The sequence below is a fragment of the Helicoverpa zea genome, chromosome 15 (genome assembly GCF_022581195.2).
Source record: "Helicoverpa zea isolate HzStark_Cry1AcR chromosome 15, ilHelZeax1.1, whole genome shotgun sequence".
NCBI classification, from domain to species: domain Eukaryota; kingdom Metazoa; phylum Arthropoda; class Insecta; order Lepidoptera; family Noctuidae; genus Helicoverpa; species Helicoverpa zea.
Genome location: NC_061466.1, coordinates 2,379,012 through 2,394,627, shown reverse-complemented (window position 1 = coordinate 2,394,627; position 15,616 = coordinate 2,379,012). Strand labels below are relative to the sequence as shown.

At 38.6% G+C, this 15,616-nt stretch overlaps 1 protein-coding gene across 2 annotated transcripts in view; it reads left to right on the top strand.

The window, feature by feature from the left end:
- Nucleotides 1-15,616, top strand: part of LOC124636853 (protein fem-1 homolog CG6966) — a 64,781-nt gene that overhangs the window by 41,453 nt on the left and 7,712 nt on the right. Inside the window, exons 1-2 of one of the 2 annotated variants that reach the window (XM_047173045.1) lie at nucleotides 8,174-8,411; nucleotides 14,518-14,680. In XM_047173045.1, coding sequence (XP_047029001.1) covers nucleotides 8,295-8,411; nucleotides 14,518-14,680 — 280 coding nt within the window. In that variant the 5' untranslated portion in view covers nucleotides 8,174-8,294. Of the gene's footprint in view, nucleotides 1-8,173; nucleotides 8,412-14,517; nucleotides 14,681-15,616 lie in introns of those variants that run through there. The other variant, XM_047173046.1, reaches the window with a different exon arrangement.

The window sequence follows — 15,616 nt, the reverse complement described above, 5'->3', positions numbered from 1 at the left end:
GTACAAAGCCTACCTTACGATGGCTCTCTTTTGAGAGTTGATGTTTTCGTACAGTGAACGACTGTGAAGTTTGCAAAGTTCAAAATAACCGCATTTTGCAATGCCTGCAAAACTTCTCACGGGTCATTTATGTATTTGCATGTTCGCTTGCACGTGCATCCGAATGTTTGATGACGTAATATTTGATTTTGGGAAATCCTGATGCGTCAAAACAATAATTTAGGTTCTGATTTCGCCTAACAGTTTTTGTCTAACCGCTTCATTCGAGAACAGTCTAATCACAGACATTGCGTAGGAATATTTTTAATTACGCCTTTTACCAATTAAAATATCCTATTAAACGGGTTACCCAGTTTCCTATATTCTAACAATCAACTACGCCTCTTTATTTGCATATCGATTTAAGATATCGATCATCCGAAAAAGCAATTGCTACACGCGCCGTTGCAGCATTGGAAAGGCAAAAGTTAGTTACGTAACCTTTTATTGTGTAAGCGTTCAGTGAAAGAAGTTGTCCCACCACTAGCTGCTGCAGTATTGCATACGGCATGACAACGGGCGGTCGACTCTGCGTCCATTCGCACCGCGAACCTCGACTCGGGTGTAATCGTGTAGTCTCCGGTTAAACTAAGTTTGATATCGTTGTGCAACCCGGCTATTTGGATCTGTTCTGTGCGTGAATGTTTTTATGTATGACGCTTTAGTTTGTCTTTCTTTTTGTTTGTTTTGGATTTTATTTATGTTACACGCTGCATAATACGATGAATTCAAGTGTTTGGATTTATACTTTAACCTGAATGTCTAGCATACTTCCACACCTATGTACAGTTTTATGTTCTTGATAGCAAAATCTTACAACGCAAATATTTGGAATCCGATCTGGTGTTGCGATAAATTGCACACAGTGAATGATTGCATTTTATAACTCCACTGCTAAATTAACACCTCATTAATTTGTGAAAATATTTTCGCAAGAAATGTTAACAAGACATGAGTTGTTGTTTATTATGAACAACAGGTATCGTGTCGTAATAAACAACACGAAGTTAAGTAAGCTTGAGGTAACGGTGAAGTAAATTAGAAAGCATGAGGCGTAGCTGGACAGTACGCGGTTCCTAAGGTCGGAGTAACGGCCGGCTAACGGGACCACACGGTGCAGTTTCACCGCAGTTTACATAGCCATTTAATAGAGGACACAGACCTCATGCTTGTTTAATCTAAACTACGGTTAAGGATTCTTTTGTGTGCCAATTATCCTTTGGGTCACACGATGCTCGCGCCATAATGATACAGCCATTCCTTTTGGCTGACTCAAGCATGTTGTTTTTATACAATTTGATGAGAAATGCCGCAACACTAGCTTAATGCCTTGTTACGTGTTATAAGATTATAAACAAATAACAATAAAGAGACGAGTGAAGACCTTAGCAAACATTTTTCTAGTCACTTATCTTGGTTGGCTGAGACTATGGCACGGATTGCGACACGTATGTCACATGCGTGAGGCAATTGATTTTACTCAGTACACTACAAAAAATAACGCTCTCTTGCTGTTGGGACATCGTATGACTTTATTGCACACAGATGGTTACTTAGGACTCGTATTAAGCTATTTACGAAAAATATAAAAACCGGTCAAGTGCGAGTCGGATTTCCGCCCGAATGTTGCCGTATTTATCTGTATAATAGCCAATTATTTCAGCACTCAGTATTAGTTGTTATAAAATGAACAAAAACACAACATCTGCGAATTATCTATCCCTGTTTATGTGATGATACAGCCTGGTGATAGACGGACAGCGCAAGTCCTAGTAATGGAACCCTAAAAAAATATTAAGATAAAAGCAATATTGACATCCTCATGACCTTCCACGTGTAGCACGTTAATCCAAGAGTAGTGCCTTACAAACATCCGCTGTTTACCTCATTTTGTTTACATTACATAAGTAAACATACATTGGCTTATATTCGAGTAAAGAAGTAAGGATGTCTAATCTATCTACGTTTAATTAGACACGACTCGAAGTACAAAATCCCTTGTGTAACTATCGTTATGGTCTATATTTGTTTGCCTACAAAATGTTTACTTACCCGGCCCTCTTGTTTTCATCCATGTGTGTATTAAAGTGACCTTTATCATAAAATAAGGTCGAATTTTTTCGAGATGTTTCCTAGTTTTGTCTGAAGGTGAAGTCTTTCGTTACCGTTCGTTTCGTTAGTCAGTTACCGCTGCCTCGTCCAGAATATTATTATCTCAAAGTCTATCAGATAGTAAACAAACAGTTTTCTAGTGCAGTTTCAAACAGTTCTCAAGTGTAGATCTAAAACTAACTCTGTAGATCTGATTCTAAAACGGTTCAGTCATTAAAAGATAAGTTATTTAAATATAATCTTTGAATGCAATTATTTCTGCATGCTTACATTTCAATATAAAGTGTATTTTTAGTCGTCGTCTGATATGACCAAGGACCATAGACGGAACTAATTCTAATAATAAATATTGATATAAACATAGTTTGAAGGTGTGAAAATCTGTTAAATTATTCTTTAAAAATATATAAAGATTGGTTGAAGTGTGCTTCTCATATTTTACATAATTACTGTAATTGTCAATACAATGCTGTCCAGCAGACTAAAAGAAAAAGTAGGTTGTGGTCTACTGACCCGGACGCGTGAATCATTTTTTAACTAGACTCATGGACAATTTTTCGCCTAACGCTATTTCTATTTGATTCAAAAAGTATCTTTGTATCATAGGAATAAGATCCATACTTTCTTTATTATCAATATCTTGTGAAATGTGTGGTTACATGAGTAATTCAACTGCGTGTAATCCTTTAGTTTCTCATTAGCCTCATAACAATCACGTTTAATGGTTAATTAATATTCGAATCAATGATTTGTTTATGCTGCTAATTGGATCACGAATTATTCCAGTATTCTCTCTAAATTGGTGGAAGTTTTTCTCGATCCTACAATTAGTTTACGTCATTAACCTGTAATATTCGGTTAATGCGATTAACATCCGTTGTAAAGTGATTGGATTTTGAAAATTAGATATAGATATTAAGTTATGATTTTTAAACTAACAATTTTCCCCGAATAAAAAGCAAATGGGCTTTTATGTAATTTACTAAGATAAATGAACAAGATGCTCGGCGATGATGAATAAGTAATAATATTCAGCGACGAAAGCAATTAAATCATAACCAAAAAATAATAAAACTAGATATCCTCTCTAAAAAGTGATTGTAGAACGTAATCCCGGAAGAGTCTGTGTAAGATATAAAGAAGCGAGCATGTAGCTTTATTGTAATTGTTTTTATGCCAAAAATAACTGCATAATAACGGCGACAGACCAGACAAGTTCGCCAGAATACTTGACAACAAACAGGCCTTCATATGTAAGTAAAAATAACCGGTACGGAAGCCATATGTGAATGTGGAACACGCATTTCCTCATTACAGTACTGAAGACGTTAAAAACTGCAAAATATGGAGCCATATACGGTGTCTATAATCATCCTTAAATTCCGTCTTTCCCTTGAACGAAGGCTGGTGTAAATGACCCAAGACATGACGATAGTAATCAATGTTGATGATTGACGAATGACGTAATTAATAATTAAATATCATTTTGTTCACACAACATTAGGAATATCTTTTCGCAGCATGTGCAAACATTGCCGTCACACTAAAACATCATCATCATCAGCCTATCGCAGTCCACTGCTGGACATAGGCCTCTCCAAGTGCACGCCACTGAGATCGATTTTCGGCTACTCGCATCCAGCTCCTGCCAGCCGTCTTGCGCAAGTCATCACTCCACCGTGCCTGAGGACGTCCTACACTACGCTTGCCGAGGCGTGGTCTCCACTCTAGAACTCGTTTACCCCAACGGCCGTTTGCCGTGTAGCGACGGCTTAAGAATACATATGTCGCTACCCCTTCTTCCAGTGGGTGTCGTAAAAGTCGACTAATGGAGTATAAAATGCACCAAACACCAGTGCAAGAGAAGGAAAACTCGGAAAAAAACCCTCTATCAACCCGTCTGGCCAGCGTGATAGCAGTAGGCTAAATACCTCTATGAGCAGCACAAAAAAGCCACGGCCCCTAGTTCCCGGCAGTCCCGCTATTCCCGGTCATGGTGGCGACCGTGGTTACGGCGGGGCAGGGGGTGCGAAGAATCTCCGGGTTACGGGAGGCCACCAAACAAAACTGACTCTGGCGACGTACAACGGCCGCACGCTACGGCTTGACTCGCATCTGGCGCAACTCGAGGTGGAACTTGGGAAGATTAGGTGGCACATATTAGGGTTATGTGAAGTTCGAAGAGAGGGGGAGGACACCATAACCCTCGAATCAGGTCACCTAATGTACTTCCGAGAGGGAGACCAACAATCCCAAGGTGGCGTTGGGTTTCTGGTTAATAAGTCCCTAGCTGATAACGTTGTGGAGGTGTCTAGTGTGTCGAACAGGGTAGCGTACCTTATCTTAAAGCTCACCGACAGGTATAGCCTCAAGATAGTGCAAGTGTACGCACCGACCTCGACACATTCAGACGATGAAGTGGAGGATATGTTTGATGACATATCAAGGGCCCTCCACTTCACTACAAAGACCCATTACACCGTTGTCATGGGGGACTTTAACGCTAAAGTGGGAGTACAGATTTGCGGCGAATCGGCAGTAGGATCCCATGGATTTGGAAGCAGGAATCATAGGGGGCAAATGCTCGTCAACTTCCTCGAACGTGAGGGGCTCTTTTTGATGAACTCTTTTTTCAAAAAGCAGCCCCAAAGGAAGTGGACGTGGCAAAGCCCCGACACTATGACTAAAAATGAGATTGACTTCATCATGACGAACAAGAAGCACATATTCAGAGACGTCTCCGTGATCAATAGGTTTAATACCGGTAGCGATCACCGACTTGTCCGAGGCTCTCTGAATATCAACTTCAAGGCTGAACGTTTCCGTCTGATGAAGGCCAGGCTCCGACCAACACTGCTCCAAACCATGACAGGATCTGAAACGTTCCAGTCAAATTTGGAGAACCGATTTGCCGCCGTGGAAACCACAACAGACGTTAACCAGAACCACGAAAATGTGGTTCGGATCCTCAGGGAGGAAGGTTCGAGATTCTGTAACATGCAGCGTAAGGGCAAGAAATCAAAACTTTCGGAAGAGACATTAGGGCTTATGAAGAGACGACGTGAAAACCCACCTGTCACTTCGTCAGCTAAGCGGGCTCTAAACCAAGAGATCAACAAGCACGTACGACGTGACCTCCGGTGCTCCAATACTCTTGACATTGAAAGAGCAATTGAGCTGAATCGGGGGTCAAAGGTGTTCGTACAATCTCTTGGAAGAAGCCACTTGACGAAGCTGACCACAACAAGTGGAGAAGTCGTTTCTTCGGTGCCCGCAGTCCTTTCGGAAGTGGAAAATTTCTATGGCCGGTTATACGCATCGCATGCATCTCGACCTGATCCCGGAAATGAGGATTCTAGAGCCACATTAACGCGCCATTTCACCGAAGACCTGCCAGAAGTCAGCAGTGGCGAAATCGAGATCGCTCTGAGACAGCTCAAAAATGGAAAAGCCCCTGGCGAGGATGGCATTACAACAGAGCTATTAAAAGCAGGAGGAAAGCCCGTACTGGGGGAGCTCCAGAAGCTTTTTAATGCCGTCCTGTTTGAAGGGAGAACTCCAGAGGCGTGGAGTAGGAGTGTTGTCGTCCTGTTCTTCAAAAAGGGAGACAAAACCCAGTTGAAGAACTATCGACCCATTTCCCTCCTAAGCCACGTCTATAAGCTGTTCTCAAGAGTGATCACGAACCGACTTGCGCGAAGACTCGACGAATTCCAACCACCGGAGCAGGCTGGGTTTCGGAGCGGATACGGCACCATAGACCACATCCACACAGTGCGGCAGATTATACAGAAGACCGAAGAGTATAATCAGCCCCCGAAGAGTATGTCTAGCATTTGTGGACTATGAGAAGGCCTTTGACTCGGTTGAAATCTGGTCTGTTCTGGAGTCCCTGCAGCGTTGTCAAGTAGATTGGCGATACATCCAAGTGATGAGATGTCTCTACGAAGCCGCTACAATGTCCGTCCAAGTACAAAATCAGCAAACAAGGCCCATACCGTTGCATCGAGGAGTGAGACAAGGGGATGTTATTTCCCCGAAACTGTTCACTAATGCAATGGAGGATATGTTCAAGACGCTGAACTGGAAAGGACGTGGCATCAACATCAATGGCGAACACATCTCTCACTTGCGATTTGCTGACGATATCGTCATCATGGCAGAAACGCTGCAGGACCTACAACAAATGCTGAACGACCTGGCTGAATCTTCTCTACGCATCGGCCTACGGATGAACTTGGACAAAACCAAGGTCATGTTCAATGAACATGTTCTACCGGAACCGATTGCGATACACGGTGCCGTTCTCGAAGTTGTTCGGAAATATGTATACCTCGGGCAGACATTGCAGTTAGGTAGAAACAACTTTGAGGACGAGGTGAATAGGAGAATTCAGTTGGGTTGGGCTGCATTTGGGAAGCTACGTCGAGTCCTAACATCGTCGATCCCACAGTGCCTAAAGACGAAAGTCTTCAATCAGTGCGTCCTACCTGTCATGACTTACGGAGCCGAAACGTGGACACTGACGGTACGGCTGGTCCACAAGTTTAAAGTCGCTCAGCGGGCTATGGAAAGGGCTATGCTTGGCATTTCTCTGAGGGATCGCATCAGAAATGAGGTAATCCGTCAGAGAACCAAGGTCATCGACATAGCCCACCGAATCAGCAAGCTGAAGTGGCAGTGGGCTGGCCATATTAGCCGAAGAACCGATAACCGTTGGGGTAAACGAGTTCACTAAAACAGCCTCCTTTTAATTTCTATAGTGATTACGCAACAGAAAACTATGTAAGAGGCACGTGTGAATGTTATTGTAAAAACGTGAGTTATACCATCGATGGATTTCAATTGAACAATCAAACGCATGTTTATTACTTTATTGAATGCCTCTTGTTCTGTTTTGATGATCAGCTTTTCTTTATTGATTGTAGAATAGCAAAACATTCTCAGTCATGTAATACCGATGACATATGGCTACGATCGGTTGTATAATCACAGGTTTGTAGGTGGCCTACTCTACCGTGCTTATAGGATCAATAATACAAGAATCATAACGAGTATATATCTTGTATCATAAATGTATTTTCAATCTCTAGAACTACTTTCGAGTTTCGAGTGGTGACTGACGTACTAAGTCAGTCGTATAACAAATATGCATTGCAGATGGTTAATGATTTTAAAATTAAGTGTTTTTAATAATGATGTGCAGGAATTAGTCATTATTCGTAATTATCGTGTCACCTTGTCTAATAAGTCTTAAAGCAGTCATGAATGTCATTCCGTTATTTATTCAAGAGCATTACATAAGAGCACGTCACTATATCTCAAAATATTTGCTTTGTGTCAATTTGTATCTTGAGGTGTAAATACGAAGAACTCGAGCTAGGAAATACATTATATCGTACTGATGAAAAAACATCATGAAGCACATTAGCCTCAACAGACTTTTCCTGCTTTTCCGGAAACTTGAGTTTTTATACTCGTGTTGAAGAGTTATGTAGGTTATGTTTAATAACTCTCATCTTTATATACAAGTCACTAGTGGGTTCACTAAGTTGCATTATTGTTTCGAAAACATCAATTAATTATTTTTTTTTTAATTAATCGGGAATATTTAATGGCTTGACCATATAACTTTTTCCTCTTACAAGGCTATAATAAGTTTTCCAATGTCATTCTAAAACTTTCCACTGAACAGTTCTAAGTTATTTTATGATACTGTATACCTTTCAGGGTCGCCAAGACCACCTATGTACCAATGGAGAAACCCCGCATAATGAATCTGTTTATAAAGATTTAGCAGAAAACGCATAATAGCTTACTCACAAGATCTACGTTTATCGGCGGTTTAATAATCCTATATATTAACCTGTGAGCAGTGGACAGTGTCATTTAAGAACAAGCTGCTGCTACGTAGACACAGTTTCCTTAATGAATCTGCAATTCTATTGAATCATTTTTGTTATGATCGAAATTATAACAGCGTGTGACCTCTAAATAAAATTCAAACAAATAATAGGAAAAGTTAATGTGCCTATTTGCATCTAATAAATATTTAGTCTTCTTTCTAGAATACTAGGATGTTGTGATCATAGTGTGACGTGATATATAACTGTGTGGACGTGTTTGTGATGTGTTGATGCAAAATGTCTGCTGGTGTTTGGGACCTGATGCCGTCGAGGTGCAGGTGGATCGAGACGCTGCGCCATTGCGGCAAGACGCTGCTGAGGAGGCAACGACGACTGCTTAGGAGGTTGAAGAAGGTACTTCAAATATGAACTAAGACATTACGTGAAATAAGTGATAGTTGACAATATAAGCTGGCGTTTTGATTGGTTAGGATCGTATCCACTCCCTTATATCCCGAGTGTCTGTTTTAGATGAGATTTTAATAGGGATATGAAGAATTGTGAGGCGTGAAATTATGTCATACATTAAATTATTTGTTACGTATCTGATGTTTCTACTCACGCAACTACACGTATTTTCTTTCTTCATATTTTCTCTAACGCTATAGATTTCAAAAGCTGTATCTTTCACAAAGATCTTAATGTAGTCTTGCGCGTGGCTTTACCGTCTCTCACGTTTAACTTTCATATTTAACTGGGTAAATGGTGCTAGACAATAACTGTTAGTAACAATAACATCTTAACTACAATGCTAGTCTTAACCACTACTGAATCGAGTAAGATGTCTAGCTCAGTGTGAAACTAAACGGACCGCAGCAATTTCTTCATAGAAATGGATTTACAACCTCTTTCATTAGTTATTGAGCCTGATTTATTTATTATAATAAGGCTAAAGCAATCGTTGGTCAACAGCCAGCTTGCTAGTAATTGGTTTACGATAGGCTCGGCCCTTTATAAAGGAATCATAATGGAAAGGTTTTCACAAGGTTCGGTGAAGAAGTTGGACCGCACTTGAGCCGTGGTGAGGTTTTGAATTCATCCTGAAGTTTACGTTTTAGGTAACAAATACATAGTCTACGTTAGTAAATTGAATGTAAGATGTAGGAAGAAGTATTAATTTACCCATTTAATGAGCACGCTCTTTGCTCACAATGACTTTCAGATATTAATAAAGAAATAAATAATTAAGTTTCCACGTTTATCGATTCATATTTATTGTAACTACATTCTTATTAAAATAATGAACACTTTTTAATATTCCAGGAATTTTGAACTTACCGAATTATTAATTAATGTATTTGTGTTAAAAGTTATTAAACTGCAATGATATTAAAGGTTGAATTGCAACATTAAAATCGAGTGTCCATCTTCAAAGTCCGTCACTGTTGATCTGTTCGCGCAACAGTCACGGACGTAGTACAATACCGAATTGTGAAATAACTCGCTACTTTATTTTCATTTGTTCATTGTCTTTGCCCTATTTAATTAGCTCCGATGTCTTATTGATGAGTCAGTAGTGTGCCTGATCAGTGTTCAGATTAACATCTCCGGAATTTGTTATAGTACTGATAGTTTAAATATACTATTGTCTCGTTAATTGCTGCTGGAAACGATCATTACAAGAGTATTAATTGTAAGTCATGTTTTTATATTTCAATAATTAATTTGTAAGGATTCTTTTACACGATATGGTTTCTGTTTCATTATATTCTTCTTCAAGGTGTCATCTTCGATGAATAATAAAATTCATCACAATGTTAAGTGTGTCAAGCACAGCTTAGGACGCCTTTAAATTAGCTCCAAATAAGCGCTGCAGTCGCGCGACACTTTGCTAGTTATTTGCAGCTGCCCTTAAATTTTCGTCTAAATTTTTTTTCAGTCTGCTTTTCCTCATTAATCAGAATCACTTCGTAATCATTGTCAAAAGAAACGTGCTCGTTATGAACGTATGTTTCATAAGTGAGAACTGGAGTAAACCAATGATGAAACACTCTTATAACAAAGATAAACAGATTCAATAAATTCAGGACACAAAACATTATGTTCGACTTACATGGTCTCATCATAACGTTCATGCCTTATTATTCCTTATGTTCATTCTAGAACATTTTAGGATGTTTCCGAAAAATCTAAGTCTTGATAACATCAAGGCAAGCACATTATAAAGGCTAATATAATATTCGCATTGGAAAATTGCGTTTCCGGTCAACAAAATCTTTAAATTGGTCTGTCTAGACTAATTAAGGTATTATTCTAGATATTTAATGCTTCCTCGTTTAGCATTTACATAGATAAAGTAAATATGCTAAGATATTTAAAATGATACCTATAGATAGTTCAACTCAGATTTGCGCGCGGCCCTATGTGTGCGTCGGCTTGTAAATATACAACTTTCATTCGTGTGACAGTGACGTCGTCCGAGCATGACGTGTTCTCATCGCTTTTTGTTATGGGTACAGTCGTTTACGAAAATGTCTAGTTCTTCACGGAGAAAATGTTTTAAGGAGTCAGGTAGCGTTTCAAAAAAATGAAACAACATTCAAAGCTTTTTATTATTACATTTTACAGTTTATCATTATTTTCTCATATGGCTTTTCAAATTGACATTGACAGTATCTAAGAAATAAATGAAGTGAAATATCTAAGATGAATTAAATACTCCTTACATATTTTCTAGCTCGGGGTACGCGGACAATAAATAAATGTGTGGACTAAGAATGTAAAAGACCTATAATTTAGTATAATAATGGAAACAAAATGTGTGGGGAATTTTAAAAAATTATATTGCTTCGCATAATGTCGACCAAAATAAGACGGAAATAATGAAACTCATAAATGAACGTTTAAGTCAAATTGATGAAGGGATGTTGGGTAATACTTGTCGACATGTACAAAAGAAAAAAGAAGAATACTATAGACATTTTGACATGGAGTCAGAATTTATAATTAACATTGGTGAAAGTAGCGAATCCGAAAATTCATCATTTGATTTTTCAAGTAGCGATACAGAATCATTGTAAATAAATAAACTAAATTACGTAATAACTGTACTTTAAACAGCCGTATACAACCCCTAAATAACTGTATTTGTACCCGACTGTACCTCTTGTCACGCACACAAAGTCACTGTATATGTACAAGGGTTACCCACACATAGGGCCGCGCGCACGACTGAGTTGAACTTACTATAGTTTCTTTATTGACCTTCATTGATTTAGTCAGTAGATACACTACATTTATAAAAATGTTACGCAAACTGTTTAAATCAGGCTCAAGAAAAAATATTAGCTTAATTTAGGCGAGATTTTATCGATCAAAAATATTTGCGTCATTGATGATTATGATTTACCCTTTGCTTCCTCTGAAGATCATTTAGGTGAAATGATGGTAATCGCCTGGTTGAGGCATTGACTTACCGCCTACATAAATAGCCCGGTCAAAATAGACATTCGAAATAACAAATATTCCCAGGAAGCTGAATTTTGGTGGAGAGCTAGATTTGATCATTATAAATAAAATACTAAAAGTCCCCATCGATCCCATGTGTGCGTCAAAAGTTATTCGAGGTTAAATGTCAAAATTTTAGGTTTTTTGACAAAAAACCCGTGTCGGCGGCGCGTTGTTCCACGCGCTCCTCAAATACATGTCAGCAGCCCCAGCAGGGCCAAGGCCTTTCGGGGCTGCGGGATTGTTCGAAAGTGTTACCGCGGCCCTGGTACATAAAAGGTTTACGACGGAACACGACGGTTTTTAGTCAGTAAGAGTCTGACACTCAAAGCCCTCGTATATACGTGGCTCATATGTGCATATCATGTGTAGTGTGACTCTTTGAAGCGCGATATCTCAGGAATGGTAACATTCAGGAGAAAACTGTTAATGCCATTTTCGTAGAAAATTTTATATTCTACAATTTTGGTCTGATGTATTTTTTTGATAAAACTTACCGTTTTCGAAAAAAACATAAAAAACCAAAAATTTTGACATTTGACCTCGAATAACTTTTGACGCACACATGGGATCGATGGGGACTTTTAGTATTTTATTTATAATGATCAAATCTAGCTCTCCACCAAAACTCAGCTTTCTGGGAATTTTTTTTATTTGACCACTACTTTTATGTCTATTTTGACCGGGCTAAAAGCGAAACCTTTATTTTGTAGGCTTCAGAGGTCGCCCCGGTCAAGGTAAATATCGTAATAAATTTCGCCCGGGCTCCAGAAGCCTTAAGGGATTCTTGGGTGGCCTTGAAATGAGATCTGAAGGGTAGAAATTTGTATGCTACGAAGACTGTTAGTTCTGGAATTAATTTAAACGAAATTTGAGCTTACACGTTCATGAAAGAGGTCACAGAAGATTCATGTAGGTAGCAAATATTTGTGTCCCAAAATATATTCGCAAAAGGTTGAAATGTAACACGTATTGGGAGGCTTAAAAAGGCATCAAGTAAACGAAAACTAAAGCTTTGGATACCTGCTCGATAAATATAGATTGGTAGTTCTAAAAATAAATTGTTTTACAGGTGTATTTACCTGTGTATGTTTTGCAAGCGCCGGTCACCGTTGCGCCACGGCCCGGCGCGGGCGCTTGCCAAACTTCGTTGTTATTATATCAGAGGATTTCACTTTTGCAAATCTTTATAATGTGAGATGACACGTCTATTGCCTTACTTACAGGTACCACGCATCTATCTAATCAAATCTAATGAGTCAGGCATTATGCATTAAGTTTTGTACTTTTTGTGCAGGAAAATGATTCCGCATAAGGTTGTTTCGAAATAGTTCTTGGGAATTTTTAAGAAACTGCTTAGGTGATCTCGGGGGATTTTTGTAAGCGAATTTAGTTGTTATGCTAATGTATTTTTGAGGTAAAAGTTTAGAGCTAAATGTGTAGGAGACTATTCCAGGCCCGCCGTAAGCGGGCGTGCAAGGCGTGCACCGCACGCGGGCGGCACGTCCTAGGGGGCGGCAAATCGAGCGACCTATCACGTAATATTAAAAAAAAAAACAATATATTTTTACCAATTATTTGATTTCTTTTTGACTTTGCTTTGTTAATTTACAGTGGTTTTAATTTGTTTTGTGTCCTTAGACTAAAAAAATTTCGCGCTCGCTTCGCTCGCGCTTCCTTACATATGAAATATGTCTCATGCGTTGACTTTTTCAACGGGAAACCCACCAAAAACCATTAATAACATATTTTACTGAAATTAAACATTGCTATAGATATTTAAGTTCGTTAGTTTAAGTTACCCATAATCTGTTCTAAGCACTTAGATATACATTATGTTGGTAAGTACCTACCTATTAATCACAATCTTTCAATACATAGGGGCCACTTGGGTAATGATTGCACTGCATTGATGCCCCAATGAGAGCGGTGCATGTACATATTTTTTTCTGTTGGACAAGTAAAATGGATATGAATGGGCAGGGGGGTCCGGACCCCCTGGACTCCCCCCCCCTTATATATTTTAAAAAAAACCCGGTATAATATGCAGTCGTAGGGCGGCATAATCGGTTTTGCACGCGGGCGAACAAACAGCTAGCGGCGGGCCTGGACTATTCTAGAATCTTTGAAGGTTGCATGAATATTCAGCCTAAAGCCTTCGTTATTTCTCATTAGTTACTAACATAATAGAGCCAATTTACTTCCTGGTCACATTATGCTTAAGTTAGGTTTTAGTCAATGTTTACAATCTAGATTAACATTTAAATCTACGTATCAAGTTCATTGTAATACATTATTCATAGAAATGTTAAAATAATGATAACTTAAAGTCATTGCTGATTTTCCTTCTTCTTTATTATAATTTACATTCCGGTTCCTCACAGTAATTATGTAGGTAAATATTTGATGTAATTTAAATTCATACACTGTAGTCGTTACCATTCTTATTTGCTTCTCATTTTGTCTTCTATCCAACGGCTCATAAATTTCAAGTTATTCTTCACTTAATGCCATTTTAAAGACCCCATTCGACTATGGTTCAAAGAAGTGAACTATTAAATCAGTAAATATGTTTATGATAAACGTTGTAAGTTAATTGGCTATTGTGATGGAACCTGTCATAATGATGTGTTCACTGTCGATAGACACGTCCACATATTCATCATTTCTGAGAAATTGTCAAGACGAATCAGTCAAGTGTGACCGAGGTATTTGAATCGAACAATGGCATTTTACTATTTTGCTGAGTATAATTCTTTAGGAACAACTTCTTTAACGTTGTTTCTCTGACAGTTTATAACTGATAGTTATAGTGATGTAACCAAGATAAACAAATCGATTGTTTTAAAATATCGAATTGGAAAACGATTTTAAGATGGTAGAATATAGCTACACCCACATCAGTTGCCTTATCACGTCCGCAATTTCAAACAAATACCTGTAATATGATAATAGTGAGAGATTCTCATGAATTTTGCATGTCATATTAATGTTTTTTTTCTGTTATTTCCAGGCGTACCTACACAGTTGGCGCTCTGCAGACGAGCTGAACATGTTGGTGGGTGCGAAGGTCGGTGGCGCGACTCCACTGGTCATTGCCTGCAGAAATGGACATTACGACGTAGCCGAATACCTTATAGAGAGGTGCAAAGCTGACATCGAACAACCTGGTTCAGGTATGAATTTTAATTAAAAAAAAAAAAAAAAGAACATTGCTTCTGTATTTTTGGATGCAACTACTTTTTTTTTTCATAAAATGGTCTTGTTTTTTATTCCAACGATTTATATTTTTCCCTTTTGTGTGAGTGTGACTCATTTTCTTTTTAAATACGGTCAATGAGCAATTAAATGCATAATTTTAATAGTAAGGGGTTCACCGGCTTGAATTTATTGCGTTTTTGAATGCTTAAATATTTCATTATAAATTAAAATGCATTGCATTGTAATCATATTTCGATTTATTTATTTCTTGCAATTCATGTATGACATGACTAAATTTGAATACTGCTGCCGGGGACTGCCCGCTTTAAATTTTTTTGAGTCTTGCTCAAAAGGTTAATTATGACTTCGTGAAAAATTCTCTAAGGGGTCACTCCAGTCGCAATGTTCTTTTGACTCTATAATCATATAATATGTACATTTGTGTACATTGTTCATTATTTCTCAATAACACTCGGCATTGTGTCGGTGTTGGCAACGGGTCAGGCGGTCAATACCTTCCATGAAACGTTTCGCCGACATTCCCTGTCGGCGTAACTTGTCGGTCAAAGCGAACCCTGTTAATCCCCATGGCTCCTGTGAATACAATCATTGTTTATCAGCTCTGCCGTATTGTCACGGGTTGGCTTGTCGTAACAGCTTTCCAATTGCGTCAATAGTTTGGCTAGAAGCCATTTTGCTGCAAATTGTTCTGCTTAAACAGTGCTGACAAATATATCTTTTGTTTTCAATTTCTGTGTAGCAACGTTTTGTATAAAACTGAATGTTTGTATGGGTTTATATTATTATTGTTTATTTACGGTTGGCAGGTCACGAACAGTCAGAATTATGTAAATGTTAAGTCGACGTTCTGCATAAAACAGGCCTTCGAGATGTCACATATTTTAATGCAA